The sequence below is a fragment of the Rhinopithecus roxellana genome, chromosome 21, assembly GCF_007565055.1.
Source record: "Rhinopithecus roxellana isolate Shanxi Qingling chromosome 21, ASM756505v1, whole genome shotgun sequence".
NCBI lineage: Eukaryota > Metazoa > Chordata > Mammalia > Primates > Cercopithecidae > Rhinopithecus > Rhinopithecus roxellana.
The window spans coordinates 36638372-36659916 of NC_044569.1; the positions used below are offsets into that span (position 1 = coordinate 36638372).

A 21545-nucleotide genomic window follows, 5' to 3' on the forward strand; every position below is an offset into this window, starting at 1 on the left:
ATACTGGCTATCCAGAAATCATGGTGAATGGTGTTTTGGAAAGCTGATGATTGATTCCTTTAAGGATGAAAATGGTATGGTATAGTGAAACTATTGTGTATGGAAACTTTTCTAAAAGTCGTTGCATACTTTACCTTCTTAGATCAGAGTGTGATCTTGTTAACTTAGCCACTTCTTGATGACCTGGGGTCATCACTGTGAACTTCGGTATACTGTACTGGTCTGTAATTGACTGGCATCCTCCTGTCCTGTTTCAGTCCATGGGCTCCAGGATGGTGTGGCTCTTAGACTCATCTGCTTTTTAAAATCATGATGTCTGCAAATGTGCTTTTTAAAATTCCCTGTAACAAACCTTCTCCTACGTTCTTCTTTTGTTGTTTGTGGTCTGCCAAGTGCTTACAGCTCAGATAAATTTGATTTTTATTATTGCGTAAAAGTTAAGTGCAGGTAGCCCTTCTCCTCCTCCGTGGGGTCTGCATCCATGAGTGCAACAGACCTCATATCAGAAAACCCTCAGTAAGTGTACTGCAGTAAGCCCAAAGCAGTGTTAAAAATGCTAGTGTGAATGGGACACAAAAATGGTTTTTTCCCCCTAAATTATTAACTGGAATTCTCCTTGTGAAGTAGACCCAAGGAGATGCAGTCCTTAGGGTTTCCTCCCTGGAAGAGTACTTTAAATAATTCTCGTAAAACTTTAGCTTCAGGCTGCTGAAGCACTTGATAAAAGTCCTAAATCATTTCTGGGGCAGCATGTGAGGAGGGCAGGTTTCCTTGGTGAAGATGCTCAGTGCATCCTGGGCTGCATCTGCGATGCACTGTTCTCAGTGTCGCTGTGTAACCACATCAGCCGGCACTGTTTGTGCATCTGCCAGGACAGAGATTTGTTTTCAAGGTTCTGGGAACCACATGGGGGCAATGCACTTATAAACAGGAGCAAGAAATTCCATAGTCCCTCTGAACCTCCCTGAGGTTCTCAACTTTGAAGGACAAAACCTATTTCTGTGCACTTGGATCTGGATATTCAGCTGCTCCTGTGAGAAAGTAACCAGCACTCATTCTCTGTTCTCTGTACCTTCACTCATTCCACTGCCTGTGACTGACAGAAGGGAGGCAAAGTAACTCCTCCGCAGCATCTGCCTTTCTCAGCAGCAGACTGGTTGTTTTCTTCTGCTGGTCAGAGCAATTCTTCAACAACTGCATGAGCAGAGGCATGAGCATCTGTCATAAAATGGGGATACCTGTGTCTTAGGCTTGGCTGTAATCTGCTTGATAAAAGGAATGAGTTGCTGGGGGTCTCTTCCTTCCTAGTCTTTGAGCACGTGTCTGAGCAGACAAGAGGAACAGAAGGACTTCTTCCTCCAGGCAAGTAATCGTGCAATGAGGAGGAACATGGGAACTCTGCTTCTGAGCATATCCTTCTGTAAGGCACAGCTGAGGGCCGATGAGATCTGTAAACAGCTCAGAGCCTCAGAACAGTCATGCCATTCCCCAGGATGCTTGCTGCTCTGGCAAGTCCAGCAGCATGGTTGAGGCAGTCCGTTATAGATGTTTCCCTTTCTTCCTCTGCTGTCAGCATCAGTGTTCCTAACAAGTTTAGATTTGTCCATCAGTGGAGTCCACGGATTCCTCAGTTAATGCTTGCTTCCTTTTTGATGGGTGTTTGCTGTCCATAATTGGTACTCCAGCTGTCTCTTAAACAAATAGTTGATTGTTCTTCAGTAAGGACTGCTAATGCTTCTCAGTGGAGAAAGCCCTGATAAGTCTTCTGTTCTATTCAGAATATCCTCAATGAAAGGATTCATTGTTTCTTGAGAGATCTGACAGATCTGAAGAACTGCTAAGCAGTTCTGCTGCGTGCTTTTGCACTACAGTGTTGCAGACTCCCTGTGATCTAAGAAAGCCATTAATACCCACGGAATGTGTTGAGGTTCAGCTGTGAAGAACTTTCCTGTTTGACAAGTTCCGAAAAACTCATGTCACAGATATATGCTGATAAGAGTTTACTCCTGACATTACCAACAGCTGTGTCACATTTGCAAAGCACTAGCCATTGAACCAGCACGTGAGAAAGAGGCACCATGCGATCTTGGAGGAGCTTCTGCCAATTTCTATAGCAAGCTTGCTGCTCCTGCAGCCTCTATAAACCATGTAGCCTGCCAGTGCTGCGGTGTCGAAATATAAACTGCGCAGGAGCCAGCAGTAACTGGTGAAGCTTGAGCCGGCTGGTCCAACAATAACCTCTGTTGTTTTTTATCGTTGACAAACATGGCTTCGTCGTTACTCTCATTTTCAAAGATACGGTCTTCATCATAAGTTCCTTTGTGACAACTAACATGATTGCTGCTGCGCCAGCTTTCTACTGATCTGAGAGCACTCTAAGATGTTTCAAAATCTGAACATAGTCACAGCAAAAGCCAGTATCTTAGAGGAGGTCCTGTCAAGAGCTGGTCACCTCAGTGTTGGTGCCACCCTTGTTTCAGCAGCTCCTAGTGCCTCTTGAGCATCTTGCTATTCCCATTCTTAATTCACGTAGTCCAGCTAACTGTCAGTGACTGTCTCTTTCCTGCAACCAGCCAAGAAAACCTGGCTAGAAAATCAACATCATCTTCCTGGTCAATGCTGAAAAACTCAGCAGACTGTAGTACTTGTTAAAAAGATTCTACTGGACAGGCATGGTGGCTCACACCTGTAATCCCTGCACTTGGGAGGCCAAGGTGGGTGGATCTCCTGAGGTCAGGAGTTCGAGACCAGCCTGGCCAACATGGTGAAACCTGCCTCTACTAAAAATACAAAAATTAGCTGGGCGTGATGGTGCGCACCTGTAGTCCCACCTACTCAGGAGGCTGAGGCAGGAGAATGGCTTGAACCTAGGAGGCAGAGTTTGCAGTGAGCCACAATCACACCACTGCACTCCAGCCTGGGTGACAGAGTGAGACTCCATGTCTAAATACATACATACATACATACATACATACATAAAAAGATTCTACTAGCTCCATTTCATCAGCAGGATCCGTTCCTCGATTTACAGTTTCAGATATCCGGTTGCATGCTTCTCTTGGCCCAGTCTTAGCAGCATATCTATAAATCTGTCATTAGTTGAGGGCCAGGTTTATGTAAGAGGCTGTGTTAGTCTGTTCTCATGCTTGTAATGAAGACATACCAGAGACTGGGTAATCTATAAAGGAAAGAGGTTTAATTGACTCATAGTTCCACATGGCTGGAGAGGCCTCACAATCATGGCGGTCACATCTTACACGGCTACAGGAAAGAGAGGCATGTGTAGGGTAACTACCCTTTATAAAACCATCAGACCCCATGAGACTTACTCACTGTCAAGAGAACAGCATAGGAGAAACTCACCCCCATGATTCAGTTACCTCCCACCAGGTCCCTCCCATGACATGTGGGGATTATTAGCATTCAAGGTGAGATTTGGGTGGGGACACAGAGCCAAACCATGTCAGAGGCTTTTGTGTGAAGCCCCGAGACCCAGCACTGACCTGTCACTTCTGATTTGTATAATGATTATTTGGTAAGATTTGCTGCTGTGGTTCCACCAGGTTTGAATGAAGTGTTCCCAGTGTTCTAGTAGGTCTGCTACTGAGAGAGTGTTTTTTTAAAACAAACAAACAAACAAAAACACAAAAAACAAACAAATGCTGGGTGCGGTGGCTCACACCTGTAATCCCAGCACTTTGGGAGGCGGGGGCAGGCAGATTACAAGGTCAGGAGATGGAGACCATCCTGGCTAACATGGTGAAACCCCATCTCAACTAAAAATGCAAAAAAATTAGCCAGGCGTGGTGGCAGGCGCCTGTAGTCCCAGCTACTCGGGAGGCTGAGGCAGGAGAATGGCGTGAACCCGGGAGGCGGAGCTTGCAGTGACCTGAGATTGTGCACTCCAGCCTGGGCGACAGAGCAAGACTGTCTCAAAAAACAAAACAAACACACACACACTTAGACTGTGCAGTGAGATATTCTGTAACAAAAGTCAAGAAGGTGACTCGGGCTGTTGTATTTTACGTAAAGGTCTTCTCTGGCTGGGGAGTCTGCATTTGTGTGTGACACTGAGATATGAGTCCCTCTCTAATTAGTTGTTGGATAGTAGTTACTTCTGAATATTTGATGTTCTGGTCCTTGAAAGCAGAAAGACTTTGTGTCACCATGACTGTCTTCTGGGCTAGAACTTCTGTATGTACCTGTCAGGCATCTGGGGGAATCTTTTGATGCTCCCAGCAGGCCAGGGTCCTTTGTTGGAACCAGCATTTGGATTTTGCCCCAAAAGAGCAGGCACATCCATCCCAGGTGCTCTACTTGGAATTTTCTGATTACAGTAGGTGCTCTCTGATCCCACAGAAGAACCCACAGATGTCTTTCTGGTTACTACATTGCCCCTGCCTGCCTACCCTATCCATGTCTGGCCAGTGGCCTTCCTCTTTGGTCATCCTTGTCCTCCTGATGGCCCAGTTAATGCTGGAGATAAAGCTGACTGGATGGCCCATGGCACCTTCTCTTGCATGGGAGCTAACTGAAGACTGAAGAGAACACGTCTAGGCTTTTTTTCTCTCCTGCCAAGAAACTTTCTGCAGCATGTAAGGCTTTCTGTAATTTAGCCCTGCCTGCACTTCTGACTCTTGCTAGTCCCACCAGACATCCTTTACCCCAGCCATATTGAACTAGAAGTTTCTGGGACTTACCTTCACACCTGGCTTTTGCTACTGCTTTTATCTGATAAATGTACCTAAGGCTGTGTCCTTCTCGGCAAATATCTGCCTTCGAAGCTCACCCACAGGGCCACCTTATTTCTGCAGAAGTTTCTGAGCCTTCTCCTACGGAAGTAATCAGCATTGTCTTTGCATTCCTGGTGTGCATCCGTGCACACATCTGTCTTGGCACCTCTGATGCTCTGCCATACATGCTTGGTTACACTGCCCTGCCCGCTTCTCCCCTAGACCACAGTCCGTTCCAGGGCGGATACCTTTTGATGCCTGGCATGGCACTTGGCACTTGTCATGCTGTGCTTGAAGTAGCACTGGGAAGACAGACTTCCTTGTGAAAACTGCACTTAGGTGCTAGGATCGCATGGACTTCACTGGCTATCTGGTCCTGGGCAAGTCAGTTAACTTTTAAGATGTCAGCTTCTCATCTGTAAGGTGGGACTAAGGATAGAATAAATGAAAGAGAAGCAAATGGCAGGATCCATGTAAAGTGGACAGCATGGTGGTACCTGACCAATAATAAGTGCTTAATGAATATATGTGTTTTAAAATTATTTTTAAATAGGTGAAACATGCTCATGCCACACAATTCAAAAGACACAGTCGTGTACACAGAACTTCTGTGAGGGGTCTTCTGCCACCCCTCCCCAGGGAAGCTCACCACTACTGTCTTCTGTGTCTTTTAAACAAGCACAGGCATCTGTGTGATTATTTTCTAGGAGGACGAGTGACTTCCTTCTAGAAGTATAGTATAATGTGATTATATTTTTCAGGTTACTTTTTTCCACTTGATACCTTATTTTTCAAAATGCCTGAATAATGTTTCATTTTGTGAATGTATCGTAATTTAACCAATCTGCAGCCATTTGCTAACATGAATGATGCTGCAGTGGCCATGAGTGTAGCTGCATCATTTCACACATGTACGTTTATCTGTAAGAACATTTCAGTTTTAAAATAATTTCAGTCTTAGCGGAAATGTTTCAAAACAATACAAGGAATTCCCATATACCCTTCATCCATATTCCCCCAAATGTTAACATTTTACTACATTTGTTTTCGCTGTTTACCTATATTTTTCCTGAATTTACTAAGAGTGACTTGTAGATATAATGCCCTTTTAACTGTAGATACTTTAGTGTCTATTTCCTACAATCAAGGACATCCTTGTACATAATCATAGTAAAATCATCAATATCAGGAAATTAAAATTGACCCAGAACTATTGTCCACTGTACCGACCTTGTTGAAATTTTATCATTGGTATCAGTAATGTACTTGATAACAAATGAAAAGGATTTTGTAAACAGTTACACTTTCCTTTTGGTGAAAAGGAGTAAGTTTTGATAAACAGTTAACTTTCATGTAGTCATGTAGATTTACCTTCTAGGAGCAATTATTGGAGCACCTGTTTCCCCACAGCCTTTTCAAGAAATTATCAAAATTTGGGGACTTTTTTTTACTCATCTGATAGGTTAGAAAATGGTGTCTTATTGTATGTTGAATTTGCATTTTTTTTACAGGGAGTAAGGTTGAGAGCTTTTCATGTTAAAGAGTACCTGTATTTTCCTATAAGACTAACTCTTGACTTCTTTTGTCCATAGGTATTAAAGATGATAGTATTTTGTGACCTGTATTTGTGGGATACAGTTTACTCCTAGACAACACAAATTTGAACTCCAAGGTCCACTTATATGCAGGTTTTATTCCGCCTCTGCCACCCCGAGAGAACAAGACCCCCAACTTCCTCAGCCCACTCAACATGTAGACAGAGAGGAAAACCACTTCCACTTAATGAATCGGAGATGTATTTTCTCTTCTTTATGCTTTTCTGAATAACATTTTTTCTCTAGCTTTATTGTAAGATTACAGTATATAATATGTATAAGATACAAAATATGTGTTAACTGTTGATGTTACTGGCAAGTCTTCTGGTCAGCAGGAGGCTATTGATAGTTAAGTTTTTGGGATATCTTATAGGCAGATTTTAAACTGCATCGGGGGTCAGTGCCCCAACCTCAGAGTTGGTCAAGGGTCAGTTGTACTTTTTTTTCTAATTTGTTTACCTTTTTGAGCTGAAAAACTTTTTTAACTGGGGAGAAATTTATACATATATATATGTAGCTAAGTTTGTCAATATTTAATGACTTTGGGCTTGGGTGATATTTAGACTTCATCACAGACATTATGGATCACTTTCTCTTATATCTGACTTTTATAATTTAATAGGTTTTTTTTTTGAGACAGGGTCTCACTTTGTTGCCCAGACTGCAGTGCAGTGTCATGATCATAGCTCACTGCATCCTCAACCTCCCAGGCTGAAGCGATCCTCCTGCCTCAGCCTCCCGAGTAGTTAGGACTATAGGTGTGCACCACCACACCTGGCTAATTTTGTTGTTTTTATTTTTGTAGAGACAGGGTCTTGCTATATTGCCCAGGCTGGTCTTGAACTCCTGGCCTGGAGCAGTCCTCCTGCCTTGGCCTCCCAAAGTGCTGGTATTACAGTCATGAGCCACTGTGCTTGGTCATAATTTAATGTTTTAAACTAAATCTTTGATTTAATCTTTTATATATATATACATACTTATTGAGATGGAGTTTTGCTCTTGTTGCCCAGGCTGGAGTGCAATGGTACAATCTTGGCTCACCATAACCTCTGCCTCCCAGGTTCAAGTGATTCTTCTGCCTCAGCCTCCTGAGTAGCTGGGATTACAGGCATGTGCCACCACGCCCAGCAAATTTTGTATTTTTAGTAGAGACGGGGTTTCTTCATGTTGGTCAGGCTGGTTTCGAACTCCTGACTTAAGGTGATCCACCCATCACGGCCTCCCAAAGTGCTGGGATTACAGGCGTGAGCCACCGCACCTGGCCTTACTATTTGAAGAGGAAAGCTACTGCCCAACTCCAGGAAAGCTTGCCATGTGGGATTGCAGATCTAGCTTTCCGGATCTTTCCATTTGTCAGAGTTGGGAATCTGGATTCCATTTTCTTTTTTAACATTGTGTGGGTGAAACAAAACATATGCGGGCCAGATTTGGAGACAGCTTCAGGACTTCCAGTTCGTAGTCTCTGTTCTAGTCTATTCCCAGATATTAGAACCTGGTGGCAGATTGAGATTGTCATCCTGCGTAACTTGAGATATAGTTTCATTTTGGTTTGGAAAAAAATCTGATTTCTGGGGAATGGTGTCCTAATTTTCACTAGTAGATATTATAGTCTCTCAGACCCTTTTATACCTTGCATTTTTGATTTGTCATGATAAGGCCTTTAGGTAATTATGCATATTTCTGAATTAATTTTTATCTATTAATTTTAAGCAGTCTTAAATTTTAGATATCTTTATGCACTATCACCACAAATGTCTCACCTTTTAAAACCAGTTCCCTTATTTCCTTGTCCATATTTACCCCCGTGATTTGTGTCTGTGCCTTTCTTTGTTTTTATTTACATTCTGTCACTGTGTTTAAAAAATGTATTATTTTTCATTCTTTTTTTCTACCTTTCTTTCTTTCCTTTTTTTCTCTTTGAGACAGGGTCTGGCTGTGTCACCCAGGCTGGAGTGCAGTGGTACAATCATAGCCCACTGCAACTCCTGTGTCCTGGGCTCAAGTCATCCTTCCACCTCAGCCTCCTGAGTATGTGGGACCACAGGCATGCACCACCACACCCAGCTAATTGTTTTAAAATTTTTTCTGTAGAGACAGAATTTTGCCATGTTGCCCATGCTGATCTCAAACTGCTGAGCTCAAGCTATCTGTCTGCCTTAGCCTCCCAGAGTGTTGGGATTATGGCCGTGAGCCACTGTGCCCAGCCCACCTTTCTTTTTTATGTGAATTACTCTTGCAAAGAATATTGTATTCGAGAAAGTACGTTTTCTATCTTTACAGATTTACTTGCATATATGGAGAAATTCCTTATATTTAGTGATAAGAGAGAAGGGAACAGGTTTTCTTTTTCCCTAAGAAAACTGTGTTGGTACAGACACAGTTAAATAAACTTTACTTAAAATGTTCTGGTGAATTTCATTAATGTGGCCAAAATCTTTCTGATTTCATGTGGATTTGTTATGTGAGGTATCTGTATAGTCACTGTAGATGCTACCTTAATTTCAGATGAATAAGTCTAATCAAAATTTTTAAAAATAAAGTGATTCTAAGTTTTAGTTACCTGCATTCAACCAAATTCTCAAAAATATTAAATGGAAAATTCCAGAAATAAACAGTTCATAAGCTGTAAATTGCTTACCATTTCCCCGTCCACTGTCCTGCTCCATCCCGAGAGGGGTGAGGGAGACACAGGTCATCCCTTTGTCCCACGCACTCATGCTGCTGCATTCGCCACTCAGTAGCTGGCTTGGTTCTCAGATGGAAAGACGTAGTATACATAGGGTTCCCTGCTGTCTGGGCTTTCGGGCATCCACTGGGCTCTTGGCACTGTTTCCTGCTGAAAACAGAGGGACAGGTGTACTTACTTTATTTCCATCAATTTGTGATTTTTTTTCTATTAGAAATAGTTTTAAACTTGATTCAAAATTGAATAGTATGAGGCAGATCCACTTATATTTCATCATTAATTGATACATACTATTTATTTGTCTTAACTATTTACAAATTTCCTTTTATAGCATATGAATTTAGCATTTCTTAATATTTGCATTTCTATTATTTTTTATTGGTGATATCCAGTAGGCCCGATAAATACTTACTCCAGCGGCATTCCTTCTCTTCCCGTTCCCTGCGTTAAGCATGGGGTCATTCGAGCCCATCTGCTTTCATTGAGAGGGAGCCACTGTGTCCTGGTGCTACTGGACCCACAGCATCGATCACCTTCTCAGTGGGCGCTCTTCCTCAGGCGCTGTGAATTGTGTTTTCCCCGACTGTTAGGGCTTCAGCGAGATTAACTCATAGTCCTCGATAATGTCAGTGATCCTGGGAATTCCAAGCTTTCCCATAACTGATGCGTGCAGCTTTCCGTCGGGACCGCAGGGGGCCCTGGACCCGACACTGGGCGGGGCGTCCAGGCCAAGCGGGACGTGTCCTCTCCCCTCGCAGGCTCCATCCGTGAGGAGAACGGCGTGCGCTGGCACGTGTGTCCCTACTGCGCCAAGGAGTTCCGCAAGCCCAGCGACCTGGTGCGCCACATCCGCATCCACACCCACGAGAAGCCCTTCAAGTGCCCGCAGTGCTTCCGCGCCTTCGCGGTGAAGAGCACGCTGACAGCCCACATCAAGACGCACACCGGCATCAAGGCGTTCAAGTGCCAGTACTGCATGAAGAGCTTCTCCACCTCGGGCAGCCTCAAGGTGCACATCCGCCTGCACACAGGTACGGCCTCAGGGCTGGGCCCACATGGGCACTGGCCACTGGGGCGGCACACAGTACTGCACACATGTATCAAACACAGGTATGGCACACAGTAGGCGCACAGGTACTACACACAAGTACTGCCCACAGGGATTGCACAAAGTATCACACACATTACTGCGCAAAGGTGTGGGCCGCAGTGCTGCACCCACACAGGTACTGCCCACAGGTACCAAACACAGATACTACACACAGTACCCCACACAGCACTGTGCACAGGTACTGCACACAAGTACTGCCCACAGGAACCGCGTAGTACTGCACACAGTACCCAACACAGCACTGTGTACAGGTACTGCACATAAGTACTGCCCACAGGGACTGCAGACAGTACCGCACATAGTACTGAACACAGTACTGCTCACAGGTATGGCCCACAGTGCTGCCCCCACACAGGCACTGCCCAGAAGTACCAAACACAGGTACTGCACATAGTACCCAACACAGCACTTTGCACAGGTGCTGCTCACAAGTACTGTCCTCAAGGACTGTACACAGTATCGCACACAGGTATGGCCCACAGTGCTGTACCCACACTGGTACTGCCCACAGAGACTGCACACAAGTACCAAAGGCAGGTACCAGACACAGTACCACACACAACTATGGCCCACATGCTGCAACGACATGGGCCCTGGCCACAGGGGCTGCACACAGTACCAAACACAGGTACTACACACAGGTACTAAACTCAGTATCAAGCACAGTACCAAACACAGTACTAAATACAGGTACCACACACAGGTACCAAACACAGTACCACACACAAGTACAGCCTGCAGTGCTGCACCCACACAGGCATTGCCCACAGGGACCACACACGGTACCAAACACAGGTTCTGCACACAGGTACTAAACTCAGTCTCAAACACAGTACCAAACACAGTACTAAATATAGGTACTGCACACAGGTACCAAACACAGTACCACACACAAGTACAGCCTGCCATGCTGCACACACACAGGCATTGCCCACAGGGACCACACACAGTACCAAATACAGGTACTGCACACAGGTACCAAACTCAGTGTCACACACAGTACCAAACACAGGACTGCACACAAGTACCAAACACCATACTAAATACAGGTATCGCACACAGGTACCACAGTACCACACACAAGTACAGCCTGCAGTGATGTACCCACACAGGCACTGCCCACAAAGATCACACATGGTGCCAAACACAGGTACTGCACACAGGTACCAAGCATAGTACCAAACACGGTACTGAACACAAGTACTGCCCACAGCACCAAACAGTACTGCTCACAGGCATCATGTGCAGTACCAAACACAGTACTGCACACAGTACCAAACAGAGTACTGCACACAGGTACAGCCTGCAGAGCTGCACTCACACAGGCACTGCTCACAGGGACCACACACAGTACCAAACACAGTACAGCACACAGGTACTGCACACAGGTATGGCCTGCAGTGCTGCACCCACACAGTTACTGGCCACAGGGACCACACAGTACTGTGCATAGGTACTGCACACAGCTACTGCACATAGTACCAAGCACAGTACTGCACACAGTAAGCAATACAGTACTAAACACTACCGTGCACAGGTAATGTGCACAGGCACCGCACATAGTACCAAACACAGTACTGCATACAGTACCCAACACAGTACTAAACATAGTATACACAAGTACTTACTGCCCACAGACACTGTATTACAGTATCGTGCACAGTACTGCACACAGTACCACATACACAGTACCACACTTAGGCACCAAAGACAGTACTGCACACAGGTACCAAACAGTACTGCCCACAGGTACTGCACACAATACCCAACATAGTGCTGCAGACAGGTACTGCCCACAGGGACTGCACACAGTACCACAGACAGTACTGCACTTAGGTACCAAACACAGTACCAAACATAGTACTACTGCACACGGGTACCAAACAGTACTGTGCACTGGTAACGCACACAGTACCAAACACAGTACCACATATAGGCACCTCACACAGTACCAAACAGTACTGCACACAAGTAGTACATAGAGTACCAAACACAGTACTGCACACAGGTACTGCATATAGTACTAAACACAGTACTACACACAAGTACTGCCCACAGGGACTGCATACAGTACCACATACAGTACTGCATATAGTACCACACACACAGTACTGCACTTAGGTACCAAACACAGTGCTGCACACAGGTACCAGTGCTGCCCGCAGGTACTGCACACAGGTACTGCACACAGTACCAAACAGAACTGCAGTCAGGCATCATGCACAGTACCAAACACAGTACTGTACATAGGCACTGCCCACAGTACCAAACACAGTACTGCACACAAGTAGTGCATACAGTACCAAACACAGTACCACACGTACCACACGTGGTACCAAACACAGTGCCACACACAGGAACTGCCAATAGGTACTGCACACAGGTGCTGAGAAGGGATTGAGTCACAGCACCTGGGGAAGCAATAATTGACTACTTGGAGGATGCATTTCTGTCTTTTCATCAGCACTTGTTGAGTCTTTTCTATAGGCTGGGCATGAGGTATCTACAGGTAAAGAAAACAGGTGCAACCTTGATCTCCATGGGGCTAAGGATTTGCTGGGGGAGGCATTAAAAACAAGCAACACTTACAAATGAACATAGAATTACAGAGGTTGAAAAGAGACTTCTGTCCGTATCAGATTTAGATTTAGACTGAGTGAGCCTTTCTGAGGACACAACATGTAATCTGTGTTTGATCTGGGAAGACCTGAAGACTGTAGCTGGGCCAGGGGAGGACCAGGGACCTGTTTGTATTGAGGCTTTCTAATCAGTATTAAGGTGTGAAATCTTTCATTATGGAGCTCCATTTTTTTAATGACATATTTATTGAGATGTAATTTACATATCGTAGTATTTACCATTTTAATGTGTACAGTTCTGAATTGTACACCCTACACCACTGTCTGATTTTGGAACGTTTTTATCACCCTGCAAAGAAACTCTGTACTCATTGGCAATATCTCCCAAATTCCCTCAGGGATCCTCCTCTGGGCTGAAAATGTGGATGAGTATTTGACAAAGCTGAAGTTACTCAATTTTGTTGTATGTGTTTCTTTGGAATTTACATTTTCGTTTGCTAATAAAACTGTAAAACAAGGAAATATTCTTTAGAAATGGGGCATAGTAGTAAGAGGATCATTAAGATATTAGTACTATTATCATCATTTACAATCAGTGACAACTACTATTTACTGTTTATTTGCAAAATGTGAGACATTGCTAAGTGCTGTTTAAACATTAGCTTAAGTAATCTCAGCAGCAGCCCTGGAGGCAGGTGTCCTTAAGCCACTTTACAGATGATGACACAAGAGAGGGAGCATCCTTACATACTGTAAAGTCCTTAAGAACTACTATCCATATTTTACAATGTAAGACTTTGTCCTAAAAATATTAAATGTTCTTTTTTAACTTAAAATGCTCTCATTACATGCCTTAATATCTGTAATATGCACTGTATACAAACAAGGGACAATAATTTACAATATCCATTAAATTATAAGCATGGCTTAATAAATTGAAGGTTCAAATCAGTATTGGAAGTACTAACATTTTATGTTGGCATTTGCTGTTGAGATGTAATTTCTGGAAATAATTCTAAAATGTGATTTCATTTTTATTAGGAGTAAGACCTTTTGCTTGTCCTCACTGTGACAAAAAATTTCGAACCTCGGGCCATAGGAAGACTCACATTGCTTCCCACTTTAAACATACGGAATTAAGGAAAATGAGGCACCAGCGTAAACCTGCAAAGGTTCGTGTTGGCAAGACGAATGTTCCAGTCCCTGATATTCCTTTGCAGGAACCAATTCTTATAACTGACTTAGGTAAGATGGATTGTAGGATGTCTTTACAATTTATCGAGTACTATTTTCTTTGGTATTTTGTGAATTGTGTATGCACATTATGGTCTGTGTAGTTAAATAGTTTTTTAGGCATAGTATTAATGAAGTCTGTGTTAAGCCTTGTTTTGCTTTATGGGCTAGTATGTTTTACAATCAAGATTAAAATCTAAGTTGTATCCAAACTACTACTCAAATTGTTTTCTTGGATTAGAGACAAATAATGTGTAAGTGAAAACAGTAGTGTGTAAGTCCTCATTGAAGGAACATTGCTACCTCAGTGGAAGCATCAAAAATGACAGGTGGTTTTCTGTGAAACACACAGTGCACGTTGTAGTTTTCATCTGTAGGTTCTTTGTGCTGTGTTACAGGTTATTGGTTTACTTTAATCTTTGGATTAAAAAGGAAAAGAAAAATCTGCCTGCTTTTCTTTTTAGGTTCAGTGTTATTATAACCAACCCAAACTATGATTTTGTTAACGATCTAGAAACAAAACACTGCGTGTTAGAATCTTCAGAAAAATTATATTTGTCAGTGCTAGAACAAAACTTAAGAAACCTCATTGTCTTAATTTGTTTGAGCTCCTGAATCAAAAATACCACTAACTGTGTAGCTTATAAATACTAGAAGTTTACTTCTCACAGGTCTAGAGGCTGGAAAGTCCAAGGTCGTGGTGCTGGCAGATTGAGTGTCTAGTGAGGTCTCTCTTCCTCACAGATGGTGCCTTCTGGCTATGTCCTCCCAAAGGTCCTACCTCTTACTACATGAATTTTGGGGGACCACAAACATTTAGGCCATAGCACTTATTAATGTGTGAATTTACATTTTTATGCAGTTTCTGTATTTCACTACTTTCCTAGGAAAGATAATTCAATCTATAAGCAAAATTAATATTAAACAAAATATAATTCCTTTATTCTAAAGCATAACCTTTATTTACAATAATTGCAAATTATTGTATAGAGAGATTTTAGATTGTTAAAAATTTGGGGCCACCAATAAGATGATCAACAGCCATAAACTTGTGTGAATCTAAGAGTTTAACTTCAAAATATATAAACCCAAAAAATTCAAAGAAAGGAAATACTCAAATTCTCAAGTGTAGTGAAAGATCCTCAGTTAGACAGGTCAACTTAAATAAACACCTAAAACTGAAGATTTGAGCACACAAATCAAAAGGGTTACTTAATAGCTTTATAGAATCTTTTGCCTTAAATTACACACTTTTAATTATGCATAAAACAGAAGTTGATCACATTCTAGGATACACAAAAATTTCAGTAAATTCTCAGAAGTTGATTTTATGTAGGATACAATCTTTGATTACAGTTCACTGAAAAACTTATCAAATAGCCATCCAAAATTTCATTACCTGAAAAGAAGGACTCAAAACAGATACTACATACTACAGGTATGAGTATAATATAAACAGATTGGATGGACCAAAGCTGTCCTAGGAAAAATTAAGACTTTTGAGTATTATTAGAAAATAAGACAGATTGAAGATAAGTAAAATATTTAACTTAAAAAACTAGGAAAATTAAAAGAAAGTAGCAGAAAGGAATTAATACAGCAGTTCCCAACCTTTTTGTCATCAGGGATTGGTTTTACAGAAGACAATTTTTCCGCAGATGGGGGATCAGGTGAGGGGAATTGTTTCAGGGTAGAACTCTTCCACTGAGATCATCAGACAGTAGATTCTCAGAAGGAGCGCGCAGCCTAGATCCCTCACATGCACAGTTCACAATAGGGTTTGCACTCCATGAGAATCTGACGTGCCGCAGATCTGACAGGAGGCAGAGCTTAGATGGTAAAGCTCACTCACCTGCTGTTCACCTCCTGCTGCGTGGCCCAGTTCCTAACAGGCAGCCTGGGGCTTGGGGACCCCTGAATTAGTACATATAATGGAATTGGAGATAGAAGACAAAACTGTAGTGAACTGAAGTTTTACAAAACTTATAAAAATGAACAGAAAAAATAGATGACTTGTCACTAATAAAGAAATGTGAGAAAACATAGTATTAGGAATGAGAAGGAAATTGTAAGCACAGATACAAATGAGGTAACAATTGTTTGCAAACACTCTACAACTTTTTGCTAATATATTTGAAAATTTTGATGAAATGAATCTTTTCTAGAATAATATGCTTGGCAGAACTGACTGTAGAAGAAATAGAAAAGGAAATAGAAAAATGAATGTTTTCTAGAATAATATACTTGGCAGAATTGACAGTAGAAGACATAGAAAACTCCAAAATACACAACAAATTGACAAGATAGTAAAAGATCATCTTCTCCAAAACACCAGTCTGGCTGGGCGCAGTGGCTCACGCCTGTGATTCTAGCACTTTGGAAGGCCGAGGTGGGCGATCACTTGAGGTCAGGAGTTTGAGACCAGCCTGGCCAACATGGCAAAGCCCTATCTCTACTACGAATACATAAATTAGCCAGGCATGGTGGCAGGCACCAGTAATCCCAGCTACTCAGGAGGCTGAGCCAGGAGAATGGCTTGAACCCAGGAGGCAGAGGTCGCAGTAAGCCAAGATTGCACCACTGCACTCCAGCCTGGGGAACAAGAGTGAAACTCTGTCTCAAAAAGGTAAAAATTAAAAAAAGTCTGATAATTTGATATATGAATTATACTAAGCTTCCTAGGAACTATAATTATTATGGTATTTAACTGTTTTTGAGCATAGAATGGGATCAAAACCCCCTTGGTAGCTTAGAATACTTTGATATCCTTGGCCAGTTTTGGTTGCTTACAAAATGAAACAACAGACCAGTTTCTTCTTTCGGGTTGCCATAAATCAAGTTATATACCCATGGGTTTCTTGACTTCAAGTTTTTGAATCTTCAGTTGAGTTAGAGTCTTGACTCTTCAGACATGTTTCGGGGTTAAAATGGGATGTATTTTGCTTGTTGGCTTTACAGATGCCTGTATCTTAGACCAGATAGAGGAAGCTGAATTCTTTGGTTTAGGCTGATGGAGACATATGAGGGAAATGATTGCTAGAGGGAGTTTCACACTGTAAATTGTAAAATATTGTAACTTTGTCTTATGCTTAATTTTGTTATTTGTATTTGTGTTCATCTTTTCTCTCAGACTCCGGGCTCCTTAGAGGCTATAGAAAAGACTTGGCTGTCACAGTCTTTGGGGGACAGAGTTTGATCAAAACATGGTGAGATGAGGTTTAGCATAGAGTAGTGTTATGAGAGTAAGTGAAGTAGAATGCTCATTGAGGAAGCTAGCGCTAGTCTAAGGAGTCCTTGACTGAGAGCACTGTAGAAGAGGAAACCTGTGTCCAGGGTTCTGCCATGACTCTTTTTGAGAACCAGGCATGGCATTCAGTCTGCGTGTCCTAGCATGTGTATCCTAGGGAAGGTGGTGGGCATGGACTGGATGCCTGCATTTTTCTTCTTTTTTCTTTCCTTTCTTGAGACAGAGTCTCACTGTCACCCAGGCTGGAGTGCAGTGGTGCGATCTCGGCTTACTGCAACCTCCGCCTCCCAGGTTCAAGCGATTCTCCTGCCTCAGCTTCCTGAGTAACTAGGACTACAGGCCTGTGCCACCATGCCTGGCTAATTTTTGTATTTTTATTTTTATTTTTAAGTAGAGACGGGGTTTCTCCGTGTTGGCCAGGCTGGTCTCGAACTCCTGACCTCAGGTGATCCACTCACCTCGGCCTTCCAAAGTGCTGGGATTACAGGCCTGAGCCACTATGCCCAGCCTGCATTTTTCTCTTTTGAGCAGAACGAGTTCTTAGGAAAAAATGAGACTGTGCTGTCAAGCACAGGGTGGTGTCAGAGCTGCCCGGAGAGAGGTCTTTGACACAGCTCTGATTGTCCAGAAGGCTTGTGAGATGAGAAAAGGCTTGGCAGTCTTAGGGGTTGTGCTGTGTGGATTATATCACAAGGGAGAGTTCTGAATACTTTTTGAAAAGTAAGCAGGGTTGTGGTGCAAGCTTCAGGAAGCATAGGTGAATTTCCTTAAATCTAATAATGAGCTAAGTGAAATTGGTTGGGCTGTCAAATTCCCTCCAGCTTTGTAATTGTTTCACTGTTGCGATTGGTGGCAGTGGAAAAAGAAGCGAAGATGCAAGTTTAAGAGACATGGGAGTGGTGCTGATCATCAGGACTGGCAGATGCCAAGTACAAGAGAGGGAAGGGAACTCTCAGAGGTCTGGGGCTCCCCAGCCTTAGGGACCAGGAGAAGACTGTTCCAGGCATGCAACTAGGAAAGCTGGGAGAAGTGAGTTTTAGGGGAAGAAATTGAAATGGAATCCGTATTTTTATGGAAAGTCAGGGAAAACAGAGTGTTCAGAGGTGCATTGTGCTAATCATTGCATAGAAGTTAAGGTACAACTGAGGGAGGAGAGAGGACTGGAAATGGAGAGCTGTAGGCAGAGGACAGAATCTTGGCCAGTGCTTCCTTGTCTGGGCAGAAGGAGCAGCCCGAGGCCGACAGAGGCTGATAGAAGACCGTGTGCATCTTCTCTTAGCGTTCCAAGTGACTCTTAAGGCATTCGAAAGTTTACCTCTAAGTTTGTCCTGAATTCCTGATATAATGCAGTAGCTTGATCAAGTCATATTTATTAGATGGTCAACCTGAAGGAATTCTTTATTTAGTAAATGTATATAAAATGTGAAATATTTAAATTAGTAATTTTGTTGTTTGTAGATATCCCTTTAGTGATATCTGTGAAAACACTAACCTTTGTAGAACAAAAGATCGTGTTATAGTCACTTTTGTTTTCAGTTTATTATAGTACCTACTGTGCAGTATTCATACTGAATAAACAAGGTATTAAAATCTTGCTTCTCCTGAATTTTGGACATAGTTATGTACATTCCATGTCAACAAATGCCCATATAGAAAGTAAATGTAGAAATTCATTAAAAATTGGCTGTGGAATCAAAGGAAGTAATTGTGACTAGGTATTTCTCATGTTGAAAAAATGAACATTAATATATATTAATTTATAATGTTTATATTAATTTATAAATTAATTTGTAAGGTTATATTATGAATATATTAATTTCTTATGGTTCCCCATAGGTATTCTTTGAATAGCCAGTTCCTAACACAGTTAAAATAGTTGCAACATTAGAGTCTAACATCAGAATTTTCATCTTCTGGGTAAAACATATGCCTTGTGATATTTAATTTTATTACTAGCATTGACAGTGAATTATGTCTGCTTTTCTTTTGGTTTGTAGGTCTTATCCAGCCCATTCCAAAAAACCAGTTTTTCCAAAGCTATTTTAATAATAATTTTGTTAATGAAGCAGATAGACCATACAAGTGTTTTTACTGTCATCGTGCATATAAAAAATCTTGCCACCTTAAACAACACATCAGGTAAGGTAACGGATTCACAAGTGGAAATTTAGTATAATTAAACTGACTTAGTGACCTGATGACTTCTAGAAGTATTTAGGATGGTAGCATTAGCTTTTAGTATTTAAGATGTCTCATTTGACTCCAAAACATTTATTGGTAATTAATATTTTTATTCTTTAATGTCTTGACTAAAATATTCTACAAAATTGCCCCGGAATTTATGTATATGCTCATTAAATTTCAATGTTTGCAATTTCCAAGAAATATCAAAGAAGTATTTGGTTTATTGTTAGACTTCCGTTTGTTTTTCATATGTGTTTATCGGAGTTTAAATTAATTCTTAGTTTTAGCCACAGTGAAAAAGAAGTCAAACCTTGATCATGAGAGACAGTGTGATGTCATGAAAAAAGTATAGAACTTGGAAAAAGATTTGGCTTCTAGTTTTGTCTCAGTCGTGTGACTTGAGGCAGTTTGCTTAAGCACTCGAGTCTCAGGCTTCCTCACCTTTAAATGTGGAAAGCTCCGGCATTGCTGCTTAACTTTAAAAAAATGTGATGATGAAGTGAAGCGAAATGCAAGAGTGCATTCTAGTCACAAAGCATTATAAAAGTATAAGAAACTTATTCATTAAAATGTGTATTTTTTTTTTTTAAGATCCCATACGGGTGAAAAACCTTTTAAATGTTCTCAGTGTGGAAGAGGCTTTGTTTCTGCAGGTGTGCTCAAAGCACACATCCGAACACACACAGGACTGAAATCTTTCAAGTGTCTGATATGTAATGGGGCTTTCACTACTGGTGGCAGCTTACGGCGACACATGGGCATCCACAACGACCTCCGTCCCTATATGTGTCCCTATTGTCAAAAAACATTTAAGACTTCACTAAATTGCAAAAAGCACATGAAAACCCACAGGTGGGTGTAATTCTGATGGTCACTTTTTATCATCTTTATAATTTCCAGTAGATGGTGGGGAGTGTTTTTAGGAAATAATTGTCTTTGATTCTTACATGATTATTTCTAGCTTGTAGTATATGGGCTCAAGAAATGTACGTATTAGTGTCTAAGGATCTAATGGGAGCCATAGACTGAAGCATTAGCATTTGCATTTTTAATTTAATAATGAAGCAGTTTATATTCTGTAAAGCTCTCTTTTAAAGCTGTTAGTTAGATGAAATGCTGGACTGTGTCTACTATAGTCAGATAGTGAATATTTCAGAAAAGAGAATCTTAAAGACCCTGTGATTTCTAGGCCTGTCATCAGCAAATCAGAATGGTAATTATTCTGTGTTGTTGACTTTAAAGGATGCATGTTTTAGATATTCCATAAACTTTTCATTCAGCCTAGCTTGTATTTCCACATGGTTGGAAGGCTAGCTCATCTTTGTGGACGTAATCCGGAAGAGATGCATTTCTGACTAGTGCTAGGACCTGTTCGATGAGCATTTCTGTGAAGCCGCAGAATTCCGTGTGGTACTGTAAAACCTGGGTAGGGTGACCACAGCTTAGGAGATGTGAAAGGGAGAGTCACTAGGCCTAAAGCTGCTGCCCTGAAACATTTGCTTTGAGACAGCATTTTAACCCAGATATGTCTGCCTGGATGTCGCCTACAAAGCAAAACCCTAAATATTAGAATAAGTTAACTGTGATAGTGTTTTTTGATATTATTGATCTGAATGCCTAAGCACCCTCAACAGAATTGACATTTTTGATTTCAGCATCATTGATTGCTTAGCCGAGAAATTTACCTGCTGCTTGAAACCACCCAGGGAGTGTGGTATTGGCGGTGTTATATAGTGGACTCCTGTCAATTACATATCCAGTTATACTTCACTGCATTTTGTGGAGGGAATCCTGTGCAGGGCACTGCATGTGTTTGGGAACTGGGGAACTCGGGGGCACATGGATATTGAAGATGTTTGTGTTTCTGCTCGCTGTAGCAGGGTGATGGGTCCCCAGTTGGCCCGAGAGCTTACCATGCTAAGAAGAATGGAGCTTGGGCGCTTGCTTGCTCAGTGGAATGTTTAAATAAAATCTTTTTTAATTAGGAAGCCAGCCTTTTCCAGTGTACTTTTTGTGGTAGTATTGGGAATGTGGGTGTTCAGGCCCTTGTTTCCAGACCCAGTGACCAATGGCATAATTGCGGGGTCACCTTTATTAAGTGGTATATTGCATGGCCGTTATTTGTCATCAGTTTCGAGGGACACGTGTAGGAGATGAGTGTAGAGCTTTGAGAGGAC

The 21545-nt window shown here is 42.0% G+C and overlaps 1 protein-coding gene across 3 annotated transcripts in view; it reads left to right on the forward strand.

The window, feature by feature from the left end:
• The window catches only part of ZNF236 (zinc finger protein 236), a 146736-nt gene that overhangs the window by 62127 nt on the left and 63064 nt on the right, over positions 1-21545 (forward strand). For all 3 annotated transcript variants that reach the window (XM_030925730.1, XM_030925732.1, XM_030925731.1), the window contains exons 10-13: positions 9773-10045; positions 13746-13949; positions 19182-19323; positions 19960-20220. In XM_030925730.1, coding sequence (XP_030781590.1) covers positions 9773-10045; positions 13746-13949; positions 19182-19323; positions 19960-20220 — 880 coding nt within the window. The remainder of the gene's footprint in view (positions 1-9772; positions 10046-13745; positions 13950-19181; positions 19324-19959; positions 20221-21545) is intronic.